General features: G+C 42.1%; 2 protein-coding genes across 5 annotated transcripts in view; one reads left to right on the forward strand and one right to left on the reverse strand.

Moving 5' to 3' along the window:
- The window catches only part of ENTREP2 (endosomal transmembrane epsin interactor 2), a 446,252-nt gene that overhangs the window by 377,862 nt on the left and 43,349 nt on the right, over positions 1-25,041 (reverse strand). The gene's annotated exons all lie outside the window — the stretch shown is intronic.
- Positions 13,634-15,916, forward strand: LOC144290510 (uncharacterized). The gene is made up of 2 exons (XM_077859829.1): positions 13,634-14,619; positions 15,010-15,916. The coding sequence occupies exons 1-2, from the start codon at positions 13,658-13,660 to the stop codon at positions 15,023-15,025; spliced, it is 978 nt and encodes a 325-aa protein (XP_077715955.1). The 5' UTR covers positions 13,634-13,657; the 3' UTR covers positions 15,026-15,916.

A 25,041-nucleotide genomic window follows, 5' to 3' on the forward strand; every position in this document is an offset into this window, starting at 1 on the left:
AGGGAATATGGGTTGGGCAAAATAGGTGAAGCAGATTAAGAGATACAAACTCCCAGTTATAAATAAGTCACAAAGATATAAAGTACAGCATAAGGAACATAGTCAATAATATAATAATTTTGCATGGTGACAGATGGTAGCTAGACTTATTGTGGTGATCATTTTGTAATGTTTATAAACATCAAATCACTATGTTGTACACCTGAAAGCAGTATAATATTGTATTTCAACTATACTTCAATTTTAAAAATACTATAGCAGTCACAAAAAAAAAAAAGAAAGAAAGTAAAAGGAATTCCACATATGGCAACCTGATTCTATGTACCCACCAATTCTACACAATACCTCCCATGTTTCCCATGAAAAAATCAATTAGAAAAATAAAGGATTTAAACCTCAAAACAGCACTGAAATAAAAAAAAATCGTAAAGTCCTTAGCAAAAACCTCCAAGAATTAATGTATGAGTTTAGCAGTGCTGCAGAATACAATATTGATAACCAACTGAATTTCTAGACACTAGTAACAAGTAATTAGAAACTTAACTTTTAAGCAATATCATTTATAATAGCATTAAACATGAAAAAAAAACATGAAATAAATAAGGGTAAGTCTGACAAAATATGTGTAAGACCTATACACTGGAAATGAAAAAGAAAAAAAAAAAACACTGCTGAAAGAAATTAAAGACCTAAATACATGGAAAAGTATAATATGTTCATAGGGCATAAAACATATTGTTACATCAATTCTCTCCAAATTGATGTACATTAGTCAATCAAGGGTGACTTTGTTCCCCCAGGAGATGTTTGCAATGTCTGAAAGCATTAACAGTTGTTGAAACTTGTGAGCAGGGAATCATTCTGCTGTCCAGTGGCTAAAGACCAGGAGTGATACTGAACATCCTACAATGCAGAGAACAGCCGCCCCTATAACATAGGATTATCCAGCCCAAAATGTCAATAGTGCCAGTGTCAAGGTCGAGAAATACTGACCCATAGATTTAATACAATTCCAATAAAAATCCCAGCAGGCTTCATTGTAAAAGTGAAACATTAATTCTAAAATTCACATGAAAATTCAAAGGAGACAGAATAGCCAAGACAACTTTGACAAATAAGAGCAAAGTTAGAGGATGAACACAACCTGATTGAAGGTTTAATATAAAAGCTACAGCATGTTGAGAGAGAATTCTCCGTGAATGTCTGTGTAGTCTGGACTTCCTGAGTAAGCAGCACTGGAATACATAGTTACAGGATGATTTGAATGCCTTGAAAGGTAGAATGAATGTATCACTCTGGAGAGATATAGAGACTTAATCTTCCATATAGTCATTTTCTTATATTCTAGAGTAATGAACCTAGTAAACTTTCCTTTCCTTTAAGGGGATTTGTTTACACTGCAGCGTAAGGGTGTCTCTCTCTCTCTCTCTCTCTCTCTCTCTCTCTCTCTCTCTCTCCTCTTGCCTTAGAAGACAAAGGCCAGAAATGTCAACCATCATTTTGAATTCACAGTTCCTCCTCAAGGAGGCAATGCCACTGTACCCACAGGTGAACAACTAGCAGCCACCATGCTTCCCTTAACAGAACTGATACAAGATGCACTGTGAGGAGTAAGATGTTTGTTCTCTGATACAGAGATCTCACTCCCTGTCAGAACACACACAGGTGTTTTTAGCATATTAACCAAGATAGTGTGTTACTAGCATCAAGATACACAAATAGACCAACAGAGCACTGCATAATTAGCCCCACATATATAGGCACACAAAAACTTTTGACAAATGTACAAGGGAAATTCCACAAAGAAAGGAGAGTCTTTTCAACAAATGCTGCTGTAAAAACTAGATATTCATATGGACAAAATGAGATTAACTTTAATCCATATCTCAAACTACATATAAGAGTTAATTTCAAGTGAATCACAGACCTAAATATAAAACAGAAAATTGTAAAATTTTGCAGGGAAAAAAGAAAAATCTTTGTGACCTTGGATCTGGCAAAGATTTCTTAGATAAAATACCAAAAGCACAATCTATGAAATAAAATGTAAAAATTGAAAGACTGGACTTCATAAAAATTTTACACCTTTATCTTTTTAAAAATACTAAGACATCACTGAAAGAATGAAAAGACAAGCAACATAATGGGAGAAGACATTTGCAAAGCATATATTTTATATAGGATTTGTACGTAGAATATATAAAGAACCCTCCCAAATTTAATAAAAAGAGTGATGTCAGAAAAAAAAAAAGTCAGAGTAAGGACCAACGAATATTCTCTCTTCATTCTCTCTCTGAGAGAATGAGAAAGAAAGAGATGAGAAAATTGGCCCAAAAAAGTCAGAATGGACTTTTTCAGAACCCTAGAAATAAACTAAAGGCTTACAGCAATCTAAGAGGGTTTATTAACTAAAAATGTCTGTATCTCAGTAAGAACAGAGAGCTTTGTGGCATTTTAGTTCATCCTATTCCATCGCCACATCCCATTTTGTGCTACAGCCTTGAAACCCAACAGCCCACAATCATGATGCATACCAGCAGCCTGATAAAACAGAGTTGAAGTTTCTTCAAAGTCCCATTCCCACAGAACCACCATTATTTGACCTGTTTGGTGGTTCTCTGAAAGAGTTCACTCAGAAGACTGGCTTTACTTGACCTCATTCGGAATTTGCTCAGTAGAAGTCTTTTTCTTGGGGATATTTGTGAACAACGATTAACAACTGATAACAATCACAGCTGCTAGAAGCAATGGATAACAAAGGGACAAAAAATAGGCTGGTCAAAAAGCTTAAAGGAAAAAGCCAGGAAATATGAGATATCTATAGGGCCTTTGAAAAGCTCCAATATGGGCAGCCCGGGTGGCTCAACAGTTTAGCGCCTGCCTTCAGCCCAAGGCCTGATCCTGAAGACCTGGGATTGAGTCCCACGTCAGGCTCCCTGCATGGAGCCTGCTCCTCTCTCTCTCTCTCTCTCTCTCGAATAAAGTCTTTAAAAAAAAAAAAAAAAAAAAAGCTCCATTCTGAAAATCCAGAAGGTCATGAGCAGGCAAAAGGCTATGCATATGCCAAGGACTGTGTGCATGTTCAAGGTCTGAGAAAGTCCTACACTCTCATCTCTGACTGACCTTGAGATTCTGTGCCAGCAGAAAATGAAGGTTAAGGTGGAACTGTAAACTAACTTGCTGAGTGTTAAGAGCATGCCCCCAAAATGCACACACAACCCTTCCATAAAGACTTCTGAAAGTCTAATTGATTCTAGGCATTTAGGAAATTTCTGTCTGATCATTAAACTGTGCAGAGAATTCAGTAGCCACACATGACAAAAAATACAAACTTTATTATAAGAGGCATTTAAAAAGCTACAACAAATAGCAATAATAACAAACAATGGGGAAAGGGAACAATCAAATTTCCAGAGTGGCCACATTATATTATTTGAAATATCCAATTTTCAACAAAAGATTATGAGGCACCAAGGACACAAGAAAATATGGCCCATATACAGAGGGGAAAGAAAGCTATCAATAGCAGCTCCCTGAGGAAGCTTAGATGTTGGACATTCTAGATAAAGACTTCAAGTAAGATATTTCAAATATGCCCAAAGAATGTTGTCTCATCAATCAGGGGGTCAAAGAAAGAGATAGAAATTATTTTTCTTAATGAAGTGAAAATTCTGTAGTTCAAAAAAGTATAGTAACTAAAATAAGACACTTACATAGGAGCTTGACTGCAGATCTAGGCAGAGAGAAGAAAGAATTAGTGAACCTACACATAAATTAAGATTATGCAGTCTGAGGAACAGAAGAAAAAAGAATGAAAAATATAAACAGAGCCTCAGCCTCAGAAATCTGTGGGACTCACCAAGCATACCAAGATACATATAATGAAAGCCTCAGAAAGAAAGGAGAAAGAGAAAGAGACAGAAAGAATATTTGAAAACCTAATGGTGAAAACTTCCATGAAAAACACTAAATATGAGGTGTAGCATATAAGAAATTCAACAAACTCCAATTATGATGAACTCAAATATATGTACACCCAGACAAAGCAGAAAAAATTGCTGATAGACAAAGAGAATCTTGAAAGCAGCAAAAGAGAAGCAATTCAACATGTACAAGGGATCCCCAATAAGACTAACAGTTGATATGCCATCAGAAGGCAGTGGAAATAAATATTCACAGTGCTGAAAAACTCTGAACCAAGACTTTGATATATAAAAAATTATCCTTTTGAAAGGAGAAATTAAGATGCTCCCATCTTAAACTAAAACTGCACTTGACGGGATGAGCACTGGGTGTTATTCTGTATGTTGGCAAATTGAACACCAATAAAAAATATATTTATTATTTAAAAAATAAAAAAATAAAAAAATAAAACTGAGATAATCTATCACTGGCAGACTTGCCCTGCAAGATACACCGAAAGGACTCCTTTAGGCTGAGATGAAAGAACACTAGGTAAGTGAAGTCCACAGGAAGAAAAACAAGAACACCATGAAGGTAAATATAAAAGCTTATATAAATGTATTTTTTGTCTGGAATTCTTCTCTGATTTAAAAGACATCTACAAAAAAAATTAAATATCTATTTTGATCAAGAGCACAATACTTAAAGATGTAATTTATATGATAATAACAGCACAAATGATGGGTAAGGAAAGGAGACACATATAAGCAAAATTTTTGTATACTGTTGTAATTAGTTGGTTTTATTCCAAAGTATTTCTTATAAATTAACACATTAATTTTAATCTCCAGGGCAACCACTGTACAATAACTCAAAAATGTAGTGAAAGAAAAGACAAGGGAATAAAATGACATACTGGAAAATATGTACTTAACACAAAAAGAAGGCAGCAATGCATGAATAGAGGAAGATGGCATAAAACATACAGAAAACAAATGGAAAAATGGCAGATAAAAATCCTACCTCACTGGTAATTATATTAAATGTCAATGGGCTGAATAAACATGGACATCATACAGTGTTTACTCAAATTTTAAAAGGCAGACATTTACAGAATAGATTTTTTTTAAAAATGATCTGACTATATGCTGTCTACAAGGCAAACACTTTATATTCAAACACACATGTAGACTCAGAGTAAAAGAATGCGGAAAAAATACGCTATGCAAACAGTAACCAAAAGAGCTGAAGTAGCTATACTAATAGAGAAAATAGACTTTGAGATAAAAAATATTGCTTGAACCCCAATGTTTATAGCAGCAATGTCCACAACAGCCAAACTATGGAAGGAGTCTGGTGTCCATCAAAAGATGAATGGATAAAGAAGCATTGGTGTATACAATGGAATATTACTCAGCCATTAGAAACGACAAATACCCACCATTTGCTTCAACATGGATGGAACTGGAGGGTATTATGCTGAGTGAAATAAGTCAATTGGAAAAGGACAAACATGATATGGTCTCATTCATTTGGGGAATATAAAAATTAGTGAAAGGGAATAAAGGGGAAAGGAGACAAAATGATTGAAAGTATCAGTGAGGGGGACAAAACATGAGAGATACCTAACTCTGGGAAATGAACAAGGGGTAGTGGAAAGGGAGGTGGGTGGGGGGTTGGGGTGACTGGGTGATGGGCACTGAGGGGGGCACTTGGTGGGATGAGCACTGGGTGTTATTCTATATGTTGGCAAATTGAACTCCAATAAAAAAATTTTTTTAATTTAAAAAATATTGCTGGAGACCAAGAAGATTTAATAATGATAAATAATCACTCTAACTAGAAAATAAAACAATTATAAATATATGCACACGTAACAACAGAGCCCCAAATACATGAAGCAAAAGCAGGAAGAATTTAATACAGAAATAGACAATTCAACAATAATAGTTCCAGAGTTCAACCACCCACTTTCAAAATGGATAGAATATCTAGACAAAAGATCCATAAGGAAATATAAAACTTTAACAATGCTATAAACCAATCAATCTAACAGAACACTCTGCTCACTGACAGCAGAATACTTATTCTTCTGAAGGGGCACATGGAACATTCTCAGTATAGATCATATGCCAAGCCATAAGACAATAAAAAAATTGAAACAACTGAAACCAGAGTATGTTCTCTGACCAGAATGAAATGAAATTAGAAAACAATAAGGGGAGGAAATCTGTAAAATTCAAAAACATGTGGATATTAAATGGTCCACTACAAAATAACCACTGTGTCAAATAAGAAATCACAAAAGAAATTGGAAAATACTTTGATATGGATGAAAACAAAAACACAACATACCAAAATTTAAGAGATGTAGCAAAAGCACTGCTTTGAGGAAAATGTATAATTGTAAGTGCCTATACTTAAAGAGGAGAAAGATCTCAAATCTACTTTAAAAAACTAGAAAAAGAGGATCAAACTAAAGCAACTGAACAAAATAAATAGTAAAGATTAGAGTGGAAATAAACAAAATAGAGAAATTCTTTAAATAGAGAAAATCAATAAAGTCAAAAGTTGGTTCTTTAAAAATAACAAATTTTAAAACTGACAAACCTTTAGCTATATTGACGTAACAGGGAGGACGAGGGAGGGAGAAGGGGGAGGCAAGGGACAGATAGAAAAAGAGAAAAGGAAGAAGACGGAGGACTCAAATTACTAATATCAGAAATGAAAGTGAGGATATTACTACCAATATTACAGAAATGAGAGAATTACAAGGGAATAGTACAAACAACTATATGCCAACAAACTAAACAACATAGATGAAATGGACAAATTTCTATGAAGAAAAATAGAGACTTTGAATAGATCCATAATAAGACAAGAGGTTGAGTTAGTAATTAAAAAAAAAAAAAAAAAAAAAAAAGGCCCCGGTACCAGATGGCTTCACTGGAGACTTCTACTAAACAATAAAGAGGAATTAATATCTATTTGACAAACTTCCAAAAACAGGAGAAGGAATGGTTTCCAACTCACTCTGTAAAAGTAGTATTACTCTGATAGCAAAATCCACAAAAACACCACAAGAAAGCCACAAAACAATATAAATAAGACTGAAGAACTCTTAATGAAATATTGTCACACCAAATCCAGAAACATATAAAAAGGATTGCACAGCATGATCATCTGGAATTTATCCCAGGAATGCAAAGTTGATTTAGCATACAAAAATCAGTCAATAGAATAGAAAATATCAATAAAAGGAGAGGCGGAGCAAACCATATGATCATCTCAGTAGGTACAGTAAAAGTATTTACTCCAACACCCCTTCATGATTAAAAACAAAAACTTAAAAAGGAGCAGAAAAACCACTCAGAAATAAAAAGAAACTTCTTCAATCTAATAAAGGGCACCTACAAAGAACATACAACTTACTGAAAGCTTTCTGCCTTAGGATCAAGAACAAAACAAGGGTATCTGTTCTCACTTATTTCTTTTTCTTCAACATTATAGTGGCACCTAGCCAGGGCAATTAGGTAGGAAAACAAAATAAAAGGCATCCAGATTAATAAATTAATAAAAGAATAATTAAAACCCTATTTTCGGATGACAGGATCTTCTAGATATAAAATCCTAAAGAATACACAAAAATACTATTAGAGCTAACAAATGAGGTCAGCCAGGCTTCAAGACACAAAATTGACATTAAAAATTGATAATATTTCTATAAATGTACAATAAACAATTCAAAAATAAGTTTAAGAAAATTCTGTTTAAAATAGCATAAAAATAGGAACAAATTTAATAAAAAAGATATAAGACTTTTATGCTGAAAACTATAAAACATGTTTGAAATTTTGAGGAATTTAATTAAATTTGGGGAATTTATCTACAAATTCAACATAATCTCAACTAGATTTTCTGTGGACAACGTGGATTCTACAACATACAGAAATGCTAGGGATCAGAATAGCAAGATTCACATTGTCTGATTTCAAAACTTACTATAAAGTGACAGTAATCAACAGGGTGGTTCTGGCATAAGAGCAGATATACTGATCAATGGAAAAGAACTACAAGTCCAAAACCAAACCCATATTTATGGTCAATTGATTTCCAACAGGAGTGCCAAGAAAATTTAATTTGGAAAAAAATAGTCTTTTCAACAAACAATGCTGGGATAACTTCATGATCTTGGATTAAGAGCAATGGTTTCTTAGACTTAACACCAAAAATAATAATAATAATAAACCAGATACACCAGATCTCAACAAAATCAAAAATGTTTGTTCTTCAATAGATGCCATCAAGAAAGTGAAAAGACAACACACAGGATTAGAGAAAAGATTTGCAAAGCATATATCTAATAAGGATCTAGTATCCAGAATAAAAGCTAACTCTTATGATGCAGTAATAAAAAGATAAGGGGCACCTAGATGGCTCAGTCAGTTATGCGCCTGCCTTCAGTTCAGGTTATCATCTCAGGGTCCTGGAATTGAACCCCATGTCTGGCTCCCTGCTCAGTAGAGAGTCTGCTTCTCTCTCCCCCTCTGCCTCTCCCTCTTCTAGCAGTCTCTCTCTCTCTCAAATAAGTAAATAAAATCTTAAAAAAAAAAAAAAAGACAAATAGCCCAATTGAAAAATGAGTGAAGCATTTGAATAGACACTTCCCCAAAGAAGATATTCAGATAACTAATGAGAACACAAAAACATTCTCAGAATCTTTAGTCATTGAGGAAAAGCAAATCAAAACCACAATGAGCTATCACTTCACAACCACTAGTATAGCTATAATAATAAAAAAAAAAAACCTGAAAACAATAAGTGCTGGTAAGGATGTGGAGAAACTGAAGCCCAAAATACTGCTGGCAGAATGTAGAACAACGCAACCACTTTGGGAAGCAGTGTGGCAGTTCCTCAAAATATTAAACAGAATTACACATGACCCAGTAATTCCACACCTAGGTTCATACACAAGAGAATCGAAAACGTATGTTCATTCTAAAACTTGTACGTGAATGGTCACAGCAGCATTAGTGATAGTAGCCAAAAAGTGGAAACCCAAATGTCTACCAAGTGATGAATGGATACACAAGTGTAGTGTATCTATATAATGGAATATCATGCAGCCATAAAGTGGAATGAGGTATTGACACATGCTACAACCTAAGTGTAAGGGGCCAGACACAAAAGGCCAAAACTAAGATGTTCTTTAATAAGTAAATAAATAACAAACTGTGGTGAATACATACAATGGAATACCCCTGGCAATCACTGAAATAGATCAAGAACTGACACATGCAACAATATGGATGAATCTCAAAGGCACCACACTGGGTAAAAGAAGTTAGTCTCAAAAGATTACTGTGGGACCCAGGAAATTTAACAAAAACCTCTACCCCTGGACAAGCAGAGCAGGACTGACTCTATTTTGGGCTGCACCCGCCTTGTGCTGACCTGCTTATTGCTTAGGGCACTGCCCCGCCCTAGTCAAAGACCAGGGCACACCCTAACCGGAAATCCGGCTCAATGATAGGCCAGTTCAAATGGATACTGTAGGGTAAAATGTAATTAAATCAGCCACCTGCGAGTGGACCAGCATGACTGTGCAACTTTCCGCGTATTCCATTGTCCACTGACCCCTATAAAGTTGCTTAGCCTCTTAGCCTCGGGGTGGAAGTCCCTGCTCTGCTGCGTCAGGTATACTTGGACCCAAGCTTGAGCTTGTAAATAAACCCTCATGTGTTTGCATCGGTGTCGGCTCCTCGTGGTTTCTAGGATTCGCGATCTTGGGCACAACATTTAGAGGCTCGTCCGGGATCCAAGAAACCTCGAGGACCCGGTCCAGAGGGTTTCACGTGTGGTGCGTGCACTCAACTTTTTCCACCTTTGGCGCGCATATTCTCTGAGAGCTCTGAACTGTACTGTGCCTGTAGGAATTCCAAGCTGTATTGGGTCGGCATTGGCTTAGGCGGACGCGCTGGCGGGCCGGCGACCGGGGGTCTTGAGGAGACATCCCTTGCCCCTGCCTGGAGGACGGGGTCCTCGTCTGTAAGGAGGGCCGGCTGCCAGCCCTTCAGGTTACTTTCTGTTTTGTCTCCGCGGCCGCACAGAACGTCTGTTACCGTGTTCTTGTTAACTGCACGTTTGTCTGTGTTACTATGTCCTGTTACCTGTTTGTTCATTTGTCTGTGTTGTTGGGTCCTTGTTAATCGTCTTTACTGTCTGTGTCTTGGTGTGGATTGGGAACATAATGGGGGAGACGGAAACCACTCCCCTGTCTCTTATGCTCTCTCACTTCTCGGATGTTAGGAAAAGAGCTTGTATTCTGAGCATAGACATATGGAGAACGAAATTCCAAATTTATTGTATATCAGAATGGCCAACCTTTGACGTGGGATGGCCCCAGGAAGGAACTTTTCACCTACCTATTATCTTACAGGTTAAGACCGTGATCTTCAGGGACAAACCAGACGGCCACTCTGACCAGGTGCCCTACATCCTGATCTGGCAGGACATGATCGAGAATCCTCCTCCTTGGCTAAAACCATTTTTACCCCCCAAAGCAGGACCCACGGAGATTCTAGCCATGCGGAAAGCCGAGAAGGAGACCGACTCTATGCCCGAGGCACCCCTCCGCATAGACCCTTCGCCCGGTCTTTCAGGATTCCTCCCCGGAGGACCTGATTCTCCCGCCGCCAGACTGGGCATCCCCCCCCGCCCCCGCTTCCGCCCCTCCATTGTAGGCATCGGGGGCTGAAAAAGGGGCGCCACCCCTTCCTGATGAGGGAGTCCCTGTGCACGGGCCAGCAGCGGGGACACTCGGTCGGACCCACCGGCGGCCCCACCTCCGAATGCCAGGCCGGCCGACTCCACCGCCCTTCCTCTCCGTGCCATGGGGCCCCCCAATGAGACTGGTGAACAGCTAATGTTATATTGGCCATTCTCCACCAGTGATTTATATAATTGGAAAACCCAAAATGCAAAGTTCTCTGATAATCCAAGAGATCTAATCGGGCTTTTAGAAACTGTTCTCTTTACCCACCAGCCTACTTGGGATGACTGCCAACAGCTCTTGCGGTTCTCTTCACCATCGAGGAAAGAGAACGAATTCAGGTGGAAGCCTGGAAGTCTGTCCTGGGAGAGGACAGACAGCCGACTCAAAACCCAGACCTCATAAATGCTGCCTTCCCTTTATCCCGCCCCACCTGGGACTACAACTCAGCTGAAGGTAAAGAGAGACTCCGGGTCTACCGCCAGACTCTAATGGCAGGTCTCAAGCCTACCAATCTGGCCAAGGTCTATGATGTGAGGCAGGGTAAGGATGAGAGTCCAGCAGCCTTCTTAGAGAGGGTCATAGAGGCTTTTAGGCAGTACACCCCTATGAACCCAGAAGCCCCGGAAACAAAGGCCGCAATTATCATGGCCTTTGTTAACCAGGCCGCTCCAGATATTAAAAAAAAATTGCAAAGAGTAGAGAGACTGAGAGAGAAGAGCTTGCAGGACTTAGTAATAGTGGCAGAACAAGTCTATAATAGTAGAAAAATTCCGGAAGAACAACAAACCAAACTAAGTGACCAGCAGACCCGAAACCTGGCCAAGATCCTGCTGGCCACAACCATGGACGACCCACAGGAAAGACGGAGGCACCTCAAGAAGCTGGCTTTAGGGACAGGTAAGGAGGATGGCCCTGGTCCCCGTCAGGAGCGCCCTAAGCTGAACAAAAACCAATGCGCTTATTGCAAAGAGGAGGGCCATTGGGTGAAAAGCTGCCCTGACAAAAGATCTAAGGCCCCTGCCAAGATCTTAAAAATGGAGGACCTGGACAATTAGGGGAGTCGGGGTTCGGCACCCCTCCCCGAGCCCAGGGTAACTCTTAAAGTGAAGGGACAACCTGTTGAATTCCTAGTGGACACTGGGGCACAACATTCGGTTTTATTACAACCCCAAGGGAAATTGGCAAACAAGACTTCATGGGTGCAAGGGGCCACGGGCACCAAACAATACTCATGGACTACCCGAAGAACTGTGGATCTTGGCACGGGCTGGGTATCCCACTCCTTCCTGGTCATCCTTGAGTGTCCCTACCCGTTGTTAGGTCAGGATTTGCTCACCAAGATGGGGGCGCAAATTTGCTTCCACCTCGAAGGGGCAAAGTCCTAAACAAGAAGGGGCACCCGATTCAGGTGCTTGTCCTGAGTTTAGAAGACAAATATCATCTCCACCAAATGCCCTCACCCCCAGTGACTGACATTGACCGTTGGCTGCGGGAATTTCCCCAAGCATGGGCAGAAACTGGGGAAATCGGGCTGGCCCAGCATCGACCAGCCATATACATAGAACTAAAGCCGGGGGCAGACCCTGTCAGGGTCCGCCAATACCCCATGCCTCTAGTAGCACGAAAGGGAATCACACCCCACATATGGCGACTACTGGACTCGGGCATGTTAAGGCCCTGCCGGTTGGCATGGAACACTCCCTTGCTGCCGGTTTAGAAACCGCACTCTAACGATTACAGGCCAGTCCAGGACTTGAGGGAAGTCAACCGGCGAATAGAGAATATGCACCCTACAGTCCCAAACCCATACATCCTCCTCTCCATCCCACCTCCAGACAAAACTTGGTATACGGTATTAGATTTAAAAGATGCCTTTTTCAGCCTGCCTTTAGCGCCCAGGAGCCAAGACCTCTTCGCCTTTGAATGGACGGACCCTGAGAAAGGCATCAATGGCCAGCTCACCTGGACTCGACTACCACAAGGATTCAAAAATTCACCGACCATCTTTGATGAGGCCTTACACGAAGACTCGGGTGAGTTCCGTTCCAAGCACCCTCATTTGACTTTATTACAATATGTAGATGATATCCTGTTGGCGGCGGAGGACCAGGACACATGCCTGAGAGACACCAGGGACTTGCTCTAGACCATAGCGGCCCTAGGATACCGGGCCTCAGCTAAAGAAGCCCAGATGTGCAGAACAGAGGTGAGCTACCTTGGGTACAAATTAAAAGATGAACAAAGATGGTTGACGGATGCACGGAAAGAAACCATCTTAAGAATCCCACAGCCGCAAACCGTCCGCCAGGTACGCGAATTCCTGGGGTCAGCAGGGTTCTGTCGCTTATGGATTCCAGGTTTTGCCGAGATGGCCAGACCCCTCTATGAGGCCACCAGGCACCAGCAAAATTTTGAATGGACATAGGCCATGAAAAGAGCCTTTAATGACCTTAAAAAGGCCTTGCTGTCTGTCCCAGCCCTTGGGTTGCCCGATCTAGCCAAGCCCTTCTACCTGTATATGGACGAGAAAGACGGGGTGGCAAAAGGGGTCCTTGTCCAGTACTTAGGTCCCTGGAAGAGACCCATAGCCTATCTCTCCAAAAAGCTGAACACGGTGGCTGCTAAATGGCCCCCATGCTTAAAAATTATTGCTGCAGTGGCCACTATGGTCAAGGACGCAGACAAACTGGCCATGGGGCAAGAACTGCATGTTACTACCCCACATGCTATTGAAGGGGCACTCAAACAGCCCCCAGACTGCTGGATCAGCAATGCCCGTCTGACCCATTATCAGAGCCTACTGCTAAACCTTACCAGAATTTTATTTAAGCCACCAACAACCCTGAATCCGGCAAGGCTACTCCCTAACCCAGACTGGGAACCCCTCTGCATGACTGTTAAGAAATTTTGGCACAGGGGCACGGAATCAGAGCTGACCTCCAGGACCAGCCATTGCTGAATGCGGACGTCACCTGGTACATGGACGGCAGCAGTTTTGTCCAAGAAGGACTCAGATATGCGGGGGCAGCCGTAACCACGGAGACGGAGACTGTCTGGGCAGAGCCACTGGCAGCCGGAACGTCGGCTCAACGGGCAGAACTGACCGCACTGGCCAAGGCGCTGACCATGGGGGAAGGTAAACAAATAAACATCTACCCCGACAGCAGGTACGCCTTCGCCACCGCTCACATCCACGGAGCCCTTTACAGGGAGAGAGGGCTTCTGACAGCAGAGGGAAGGACTGTTAAAAACAAAACGGAGATTCTTGAACTCCTAAAGGCCCTCTGGCTGCCCAAGGCCCTAGCCATCATCCACTGTCCAGGGCACCAAAAGGCAGACACGCCAGTAGCCAGGGGAAACCGGCGAGCCGATTTAAAAGCAAAGGAGGCAGCCCTTCTGGTGACCCAGGTCTTAGCTACCACGCTACCTGATCCGGGGGCACCGACCCTGCCTGACACCCCCAACTATACTGATGCTGACTTACACTGGATCAAATGCTTGCCTATGACCCAGTGCTTGTGTGGCTGGTGGAGGGCCGCGGACTCCAGCATCATCTTGCCAGAGGAACTAGGACAGCGAGTCCTATCCAAAATGCATCGGAGTACTCACATGGGAACAAGGAAGATGGAAGACCTCATACGACGTGCAAAGATCACTATTAAAGACTCTCAAGCAAAGATCCAACAGATTGTGGCACGCTGCCGTGCATGCCAATTAACAAATGCCTCTGCCCACGGATCTAACCCGGGCACCCGGCTCCGAGGGGGCCGCCCAGGAGCCTACTGGGAAGTGGACTTCACTGAGGTAAAACCTGGAAAATACGGGTATAGGTATTTACTAGTGTTTGTAGATACTTTTTCAGGATGGACAGAGGCATTTCCCACCAAACATAAAATGGCACAGATCGTGACCAAGAAACTACTGGAAGACATCGTACCGAGGTATGGTTTCCCGTTAGAATTGGGTCAGACAACAGCCCAGGATTCGTCTCTAAGGTAACACAGGGAGTGGCACTAGTACTTGGGGCAGATTGGAAATTACATTGTGCACATAGGCCCCAGAGCTCAGGACAGGTAGAGAGGATGAACAGAACATTAAAGGAGACCTTAACTAAATTAGCCCTGGAGACTGGCGGGGACTGGGTGACTCTCCTCCCCTTCGCCCTATATAGGGTGAGGAACTCCCCATATAAGATGGGACTGACTCCCTACAAAATCATGTTCGGTCTTCCTCCACCTATTATCCCCAATTTAAAACCTGAGGTGCTTGCTGAATTTGATGATCACCAACTTCTTTTCTCCCTCCAAATGTTACAATGAACCCATGAGCAGGTGTGGCCTAAACTGAGGGCCCTCTAAGAGACTGGGCCACCCCCGGACCCCCATAGATATCGGCCAGGTGACTGGGTATATGTGCGGAGATACCAACACCAGACACTTCAACCTCGCTGGAAGGGACCCTACCTCCTGATCCTGACCACTCCCACCGCTCTCAAGGTCGAAGGGATTACTCCCTGGGTCCACTACACCCACGTCCGGCCAGCTGACCCACACGCCATTCTCAAGGACTTTGTTAGAGAATGGAAAAGCCAACCAGACAAGGACAATCCCCTAAAGCTAAGACTGTGCCGTTCTCACTTATTTCCCACCTCCAAGACTCCCTAGTCCGAGGTTGTCCTTCAAAATAAAAAAAAATTAAAATTAGTCTTCTTACAACAAAGGGGGGGGGGGGTTATGTGCTGCCTTAAATGTAAATGAGAGCAAGAAAAGCAACAAGGTTGGTTACAATCCTGGTTTAATCATTCCCCCTGGCTCACTCTGAGAGCAACCTGGACCCATGATTGGGTCCTGCATAGGATCCTCTGAAAAAGGGGGAATGTGGGACCCAGGAAATTTAACAAAATCCCCTACCCCTAGACAAGCAGAGCAGGACTGACTCTCTTTTGTGCTGCACCCGCCTTGTGCTGACCTGCTTATTGCTTAGGGCACTGCCCCGCCCTAGTCAAAGACCAGGGCACACCCTAACCGGAAATCCGGCTCAATGATAGGCCAGTTCAAATGGATACTGTAGGGTAAAATGTAATTAAATCAGCCACCTGCAAGTGGACCAGCATGACTGTGCAACTTTCCACGTATCCCATTGTCCACTGGCCCCTATAAAGTTGCTAAGTCTCGGGGTCCAAGTCCCTGCTCCGCTGTGTCGGGTATACTTGGACCCAAGCTTGAGCTTGTAAATAAACCCTCGTGTGTTTTCATTGGTGTCGGCTCCTCGGTGGTTTCTCGGATTCACGATCTTGGGCACAACAATTACATACTGTATGATTCTGTTTACAGGACATTCTCAAAAAAAACAAAACTATAGTGATGGAAAACAGATCAGTAGTTGGCAGGAGTTGGGGGTACAAAGGAGTAGCACGTAATAAGGGAATTTTTTTTAAGGTAATGGAACTGTTCTCTACATGATTTTGGTGGTGGTTACAGGAATCTATGTACATTCATAGGACTATATACCCAGAAAACAGAAACAAAAAAACTAACCATAAACAGAAGGTGAAGAAACAAAAATAAGTCTCTCCTCTCCTAATATGTACATTTTTTAGTAATTAGAAAAACTTAGCAACTCAAAAAAAGAACTTAACTGAGACTTATTTCCAAAATGAGCTAATTGATTCTGTATTTATTAAATCCAAATGCTTCCAATGGGAATACTTAATATGCTATACCAAGGAGAGGTGCATTCTATAGACTGGAGTACAAGAATTAATTGTTTAAGCTTGGATGCAAAAAGTAAAATTAAAATTCCATGTTTATGATATAATGTCAAGCTTGGAGGGAAAAAGCATTCCTGTAAGATTGAATTGTAAGGTCCTTGCAAACATTTCAATCACCTGATGAAAGGAAAAATGAAAGAGAAAATAGGGTCACAATTTCATTCTATCACAAGGAAAGTGTCTCTCTTTCAAAAACTAAATGCTCCCCTCAAGCTTCCAGAAAATGGTGTTTTTATCTTAGAGAGACCCTCAGAATCATTCCCGCAACCCCCACTGACAAATTCCTGGCTTCAAGACGAGCCCCAGCCTGCTACCTCTTAACAGCCTGCTGAACAGAAACTTGACAACAGCCAGTTAGCAAGCAGCCGCTCCCTCCCAGATGTTCCAGCATGTGAGCCCCATACTCTTCCAGTGCCTCCCCATTTTTCTATCCTTGACAGCCTAACACCTCTAGAAAACCATGTCTGCTCCCACATTTCCACTCTCGCCTCCCATCTGACTTTGTCACCTCTCTTCCACAAAACCTGTCCCGCAATGGTCACCAGCAACCTCCATGTTGTGGCATCCAAAGGATGCAATTCTGCTCTTCTGCTCAGCTTCTAAGATGTCATCAACCCAGTTGAACACATGCTCCTTCTGGTCATATTTTCCACTCTCAAACTCCTTTAACAACACATTCTCCTGGTTTCCCCTAATCTGGCCACACTGTTGGTTTTGGTTTTTGGCTCCACTTGCTCTCCTGGGCTTCTAAATAGAATTGCTCAGGGTCTGAGGTGAAACCCCTAATTTCTCCATGCTCTCCCCCCTCTTGTTGCACACTTCTATTCCCAATGCCATTTATGCACCTTCTCACCTTGTATCATCAATTCAATCTCTTTTAGGTTTCAGGGTACTTTCTAATTGGTCAATGATATCTGAGTTAACATTGCACTAAAAAAGGGTTCTGCAGGAAGACAAGCTTGAGAAACATGAGCCTGTCCTCAACTTATGAGTAGAAAGACAAGTATGTCTAAAACATACTTAGAAGAAAATAAACCGATCAATTCATTCTCTTCCCTATTTTTACCCCAGTTATTTAACAAGATTTGTATGACCTTTGCGCTTCCTCACATACTGACATGTAGCCCTAGGTGATATGAAACACAGACTACTGCTTTACTCCTAGGTAATCTCCAAGAACGCCTGTCTCATTTCCTTACCAGTGTAGAATCAAAGAAGCAACAACAGAAAGGGTCTGCAGGAGACCCACTAGTCTTGCAACCTCATTTCTTCAGGGGCCCTGGAGATACTGATGAAAGACAATCTCCTCCTCAGAAAAATGAACTCCTACACAAGACCCAAGCTTCTGTGTAAAATTTCACGGGTCCATCCCCTCAAGCTCATTCCCTAGCCCATGGACTCAAGCTAAGTCCCTTCTACTGATTCTTGGTGGAGGAGGGGAGCAGAATCCTCCTGACTCAACAGAGACCTCCATTCTCTCAGACTTCCCTGTTTGCCTCTAGGATTACAACAAAGTAGGCCCAGTGAGAATGACAGTGCATGCCATAATTGAGACCGCTAGCCCATGGATCAGCCCTGCAGAAACCACAGACTCATTCAATGAACAAATGTTTCCTGAATTCATCCTACTTTCTAGGTGCTGTTGTACTTGAAGAAGACAGACTCAATGATACGTCCCTCAGGAAGCAGATATCCTAGGGAAGGGATATTGTTGATACTAGGTGACCGACAGTAACATTTTACAGCATTTGGAAACTCCACTCCATAAAAATACCATCAAGGTTTATAAAGCACCTCTACATCCTTTGAAATTAGAAGCTACAGTCTCAATGTGAGGGCTGACCAAAAAAAAGAAAAAGAAAAAAAAAGATGAAGAAGAAGGATGAGTTGAAAGAACAGCCACATGTTCTTCTAAACGAATGAAAGGATGCTCATCCTCTTGGCTCATCACTCCCAGGAGAAATCTAGCCTCTATTACCCAAGTGAGAGTCACACATTCCTGCCCAGCATGCCTATAGTCACAGCCATCTGGCACAATGGCCTTGTGCCCACTCAAAAGATAACAAGCCGGTTTCAAATGGTGAAGAAACCCAAAAATAAAGATGTAAAAACAGAGCCCCTAAAATGAGCCAAATTATACTTCCTTGGAAAACTCATCCTCTGATGGTAAATCAAGTCCAAAAGTCTCATTACAAAGAATTATAATTCTAGATAGTAGGAGGATTAGTTCCACGGTAAAAGTCTATATGCCAAAGTTGTTTTGTAATTCACTTAATTACAGATCTCTACACATGAAAATTACATTTCTGTGTTTCAAATAGAAAAAAAAGTTAAGGAGCTGTCTAAGCTCTATCAAAAGGAAAATGGTTACATGGATTATGTTCATAAAACAGAGTAATATGCAGCCATTAAAAATAACTGGATAAAACTATATTACTCAAGTGATATGTGTTGTTTTATCTGCCTAAAATTCCATTTTTCTTATAAATTCTCCTTCATCCATGTGATTCTACTCAGAACTGCCATTATATAATAATCAAAAAAAAAAAAAAAAAAAAGAACTTCCAATCATACTCTTTCTACATGGCCCCCCAGCTCCAGCCACTATGATTTTTTCCCAGGGATAGGAACCGTAACATGAAATAAATTAGAGTCTCCTCTGGGAGTTTCCAATATAGAAAGCAAAGCCTTTCACATGTCCAGTTAAGAGGCTGTGAGCACATTAGCTCCCAAGAGTTTCAGATAGCAAAAGTCCATATAAAGGTTTTGGGGGTGGGGGGGGAGGTACATGTGTGTGCATGCACATGCACATGCACCCTTGGTGATCTCAGTATAGACATAGGAAGGCTATAGCTCACACAGTTTATAATATGGTGGAAGGCAAAGAGAGAGGAAATTCTACTTTATGAAATTCAGAGGAATTTTTAGAATTACTGGTGATATTTTTCTTTCTTTTTAGTATGTTTCAAATTAAAGGAAAGGTACCACAGTTTATCACTGATAATACCCCAAGTTGCATTCCATAATTTTGCTTATGAGTCAGTTATTTGGAACTAGGAACATATTTTTCCAAAGAAACCATGCTATAAACAGCTGAGGTTAGATCCCAAGCCAAACCCATAAATACTTATTTAAACCCTAATTTGCTTTTGGGAAACTACATTTTTTAAAAGTCCTTCCTATGTGCCAGACATGTCTTCCAAAAGCATTAACTCATTTATTTCTCAAAACAATCTCTGATGGGGTTTTATTTCCTGAAATAGGCAGCTGTAGGCTTGTGATAACCTGCCACCTAGAGTTTCAGGAAGGTCTTCATTTGGTTTCTCCCACCACCATAAACTTACCTACAGCTATGACATTCCCAACTTAAGAGACCCAAGAAGGAGAGAAAGCAGAGCTCCCTTCCAGTGGAGATAAATCTCTCAATGTATATTCTGGATCCTTGATTCTCTACTGGTTTCTTCATTACCCCCCACCCTCAACTATCTGAACCTACACGAAACCATTAAACCCGGTCAGGCCTCTCCCTCAGGCCAGCCTCCATTCCCACCTTCCTGACCCCTACCTTCCCACCCCTCTCCACCTCTTAATTCTGCTTTACATCATCCAGCTTCTGCCCCCCACTGTTCTTAACAATTTGCCCTTGATCCTCTCCTTACCAAACCTAATTAGGACACATGCTTCTGTGCAGTGCAGAGCATTGCTGGCCACGCCCTCCCCTGGCTCCTGTGATACTTCTCTCGCGTCTCGTTGTCCTTCCACTTCTTGGACCATTCCTCCGCCTCTTGTTTTCATTTTCTCTTCCAGTTTTCCATAAGACCCCATAGTTCTCCGGAGTTCTGTCCTCAGGCCGTGAGTACCTCTCATCATACATGCTTTTCATGGGTAACTGTGTCTACTTCTGTAGCCTGAGCCACCATCACTTAGCAAAGATTCCCAAGAGAACCTACGAAGAGAGACCCACGTGTTCACCTCAGGAGCCTGAGAATGCCTCAGTCCTAATGATCCCAAAATAAATTTGAGATCCATTCTCAACTTTTCTCCTGAATCTGTTCCCAGCCCACTTTAGAAAGGCCACAGGATTGTCATCACACCAGTCTTCAGACTTCAAGTGCTCCCCTGTGCATTCTTCTCTTTATCCTCACTGAAAACCTCTGGACAGGCATGAACAGGCACCATGTTTTAAGAGGACCCAGAATTTCTTTTGATCAGGTACAGTTAGACATGCAGACATAAAATCCCCAGAGAAGGAAGAGGTTTTGCTCACAGTTGCCCAGAGACAGAAGGCACAGCACACCACAGAGCCACATGAGGAAGCACCAGGGTCAGTCAGGGGGCAGAGAGAGGGGAACACATGGGCGAGAGCCTCTGTTGTGGTTTCCATGGGAAGGATCAGGTGAGGCAGAGTAAACAGACTTAGGAATAGCTATACCCAGCTCTGGGCATAGGGGCTGTCCCTAGTTGTCTGGTAACTGACCCCAGAGTGGGTAAAGCAGGTGGACAGGTAAAGTGGCCCATAGTGTAGAGCTCAATAGAGCAGGTGCTTGGGGATATGCATGCTGGAATGACTGGTTTGCACTTGAGAGGCATACTTGTAGACAAGTCATTTGTTAACTCTAGCAGTTAGCGAGCACTGGGAAGGGCATCTCTCTAGGCTCAACCAGGTCCCAAAATGTCAAAGTATTAAAATATAGAACAAAGAAAGACGTGACTAATACACATTGACTCCCTGTCTTACACAGAATGACATCCAGAGACGTCTGCTGATTTGACTAAGTTCCAATGGGCTAATAGGAATTCTACCTTGGGGTTTACACAGCATTTACATACATCACCTCATTTCGGATCTCACAGGAACTCTGAAGCATAAAGGCTTCATGCCCATTCTGCATCTGAGGAAAATGGAAGCTCAGAGACGCTAAGGAGTTCTATTTAAGTCACCTGACTAAAAGAGAGGCAGAGCTAGAAGTAAGCCAAACCCCCCTGCCAGCCTTTGCCTGAGTGCTTTAACACACTCTGTAGACCTTGGTCTCCACTGGAAAAGTTGATATGACTAAGAGGCCCCTGGGTACAGTAGGACCCTTTCAATTATAGGAGTCCTGGCTGGGGCTGCCCTTCCTGCTCACATCCCCCACACTCAGATATGCTGAAGGCACCTCAGTGGGGAGGAGGTGCTCCAGAACATACATTCTTATTCCAGAACAAGGCTTCAGGTTCTGTCTTCAGCAGTCTTTTCACACCAAGGGACAGGACCTAACAAGTTCGCTGAGCCCAGCTCTATAGCAGTAACTCTCCAGGCTCTTGTGGGTACTCTGGGTTATCATAGGACTGTATCACTCCTGGCATGAGGGGAATGATGGCCAGGCCAGAAATAGTAGCCATCTTCAATACAAGAGGTGCTAACCTTGAAATGCTAATGTGACTGCAACACCTGTTTATTTTTTTACGGATTTTATTTATTCATGAGAGACACAGAGAGAGGTAGAGATGTAGGCAGAGAGAAAAGCAGGCTCCCTGTGGGGAGCCTGATGCAGGACTTGATCCCAGGATCCCAAGATCATGCCCTGAGCTGAAGGAAGACACTCAACCACTGAGCCACCCAGGCACCCCATCATTATATAATAATCTCAGCCTGAAATTCTCTTCCATGCTTAAACACAAGTTTCTCCATTGTTCTGATATATACTACAACCAGGACTACAACCACCAGGACTACAACCACCAGGACTACAACCACCAGGTCAATTGAGGGAACTGTAGGGTGTCCAGACCTTTACACAGAGCTGGTCAGCATTTCAGAGAATCGTGCCACTGATGACAAGGCCACTCCAGCACCATATCCCATCCCAGCCTCAGGGGCAGCTGTCATGTCCATGGTGATGGTGGGCAGAGGTGCAAGTATCTGCTCATTCATTACATATCTTAGTGGGAGACCTGCCTAAGCATCAAACTACATATTATTTATTGAAAATTACTTTCATTTATTTTTTAGACTACATTTAGGGCTTTATAATGCTATCTAAAATTCTAACTGAGAGTACATTGGATTTTGTAGGGCTTTTTTTTTTTTTCCTAAAGATTCCATTTAGGGATCCCTGGGTGGTACAGCAGTTTGGCGCCTGCCTTTGGCCCAGGGCGCGATCCTGGAGACCCGGGATCGAATCCCACGTTGGGCTTCCAGTGCATGGAGCCTGCTTCTCCCTCTGCCTGTGTCTCTGCCTCTCTCTCTCTCTCTCTCTCTCTCTCTCTGTGTGTGTGTGTGACTATCATAAATAAATAAAAATGTATTTAAAAAAAAGATTCCATTTATTTATTCATGAGAGACACAGAGACAGAGAGAGGCAGAGACACAGGCAGAGGGAGAAGCAGGCTGGATGCAGGAAGCCTGATGTGGGACTCGATCCCAGGTCTCCAGGATCACACCCTGGGTTGAAGGCAGCGCTAAACCACTGAGCTACCCGGGCTGCCCTTTCTATGGCTTTCATTTTGGGATACAATAAAAATATTATTGGGGCACCTGGGTGGCTCAGTCAGTTAAATGTCTACCTTCAGCTCAGGTCATGATCCCAGAGTCATGGCTCTTCCTCTTATGGCTCTTTATCACTCTTGTCTTTGCAAACTCTTTACATGTGGCTCTCCTTGAGAAGGGGAGTTAGTAGGGGAAGGGAGCAGGCAAATCTGTCTACCAAAGATTCATTCAACAAACATACTTTAAATGTCTTCTATCTTTTTCACCAGGACTCCTCACAGACATTCCAAACTTTGAAACTAACCATGAAATTTTAAATAATTCAGAATTTCACATTAAAAGAGTTTACTACTTGGAAAATAGGCCATTTTAGGGGTAAAGAGCATCTTCTACCTTGACGAGAGCCAAGGATATCAAACAGACTCCTGACTCACAGATCTGGAACCTGAAAGAAAAAAATCAGGGCCCACCTGAGGAGAGCCAAACATGGGGGTAGGGAGGACCAGGGGATCAAAAGTTTGTCTGAAATGTTCCATTTCTAATGTTTATCCCACATTACAAATAGCAAACTTAAATTTATTTCACTATACTGTGATAAAGAGGAAATATTTTATTCAGAAAACATCACTGGTAAACAAAAAGCTCAAGAAGTGATCTATGTTTTACTAAAACTTTCAAGTACATTTTAATATATTCTACAAGGATAAAATGTAATTATGCAAGAAGGAGACAGTGGTTACTAACTTGTGGTATTCAAATTCTCTTGATGATTTAGGCATCTATTCAGAATCGTAGGCAGAAAACATGGTCATACCTTCCTGCTGGCAGATACACAAAACTGATGCATCCCACACACTTGTTTTAGTAGCTCCAACACCGGCTGTTCTAGCAACTTCTGAGAGAAGCTGCAATCACAGACTGACTATTGGTCACTGATGTGCCAAACAGCATCATCTTCTAACCTAAAGCTAAAATCTCACTTTCACAAATGGGCTGACCAGACTAAGCCAAACCAATGCTCAAGCCCGAGTTTTCACTGTGAAAACTTTCCATATATACTGTAATAGCAAATAAGGATTTATGTTGTTTTAACAAAACAGGAGAGACTGCCCAAAGGATTTATCCCGACTAGATTTAAAAACTCACAAAATCCAATATCTTCCCAAGAATTAAAAGCAATTCTCGGACTACAAAATACATAAATTCCACTAGCATTTCACACATGCACAAAAAGAATAAAAGGCATTAAATAGAAGGACCAAGATTACAGCCAAAATTCTCAACTATCCAAATGAAACTTGGTGACATATTTACCATCCAAAGACAGCAGACCCTTCCATGCTACTCTGACCTCTGTAGGAGCAAGGGGAGATAACACGCACTGGGTACATGTTCTATGTACTGCATACAGACTAGCTCAGTTAATTCTCTCTGACTGGATTTCTCACAGATAGGCTCCTTATCACCGCTCCACAGTTGCAGAAATAGAGGCTCAGCGACTCACCCAAGGCTGCATAGGCAGGTCTAAAAAGGCCTCCACTCTCTTTGGATGTATCACATCTATCTGCTCCCAACTCCACAGCACAACAAACTTCAACTCTCCAAAAAAGTTTCTACCAAGCCATGTTTTTCTTATATCATGAAAATTATACATTTTGGTTGCAGTAAGCAGTGTTCACTTTAAACATATCAGACATCAGGACCATAAGGAGGTGCTCTGGACTGCTGATATAGTGGTAACCGGGCGGGGGTGGGGGGGAGGAGAAGCAGTAGCTGGAGAAGTGACTAGGGACATAGACACTAGGATAGACTCAGACAAGAAATACCTCTCTAAGTTTTTCTAAGTGATATACTTCTAAGGTTCCTCTGCCCCCCTGGAAAGAAATTCAATTTCATCATGTAGTATTAGAATCTCAAGTAGTTTATGCAGCCCAGAAAATCTGGGGAAAGGTCACTCGTGGTCACCTTTGAGCCTCTTGTATTCCAGGTCCAGTTGGTCCATTGTAAAGGGACTGTGGCAGGGATTCTGTCTTCCGACATCTATGGCCATCTTCACCACAGAATCCCCCCTTCTCAAATGAGCTGGTCTGACACCCCAGTAAAAAAACAACAGGCTGACATTTC

This window comes from Canis aureus, chromosome 2 (assembly GCF_053574225.1).
Source record: "Canis aureus isolate CA01 chromosome 2, VMU_Caureus_v.1.0, whole genome shotgun sequence".
Lineage (NCBI taxonomy): Eukaryota > Metazoa > Chordata > Mammalia > Carnivora > Canidae > Canis > Canis aureus.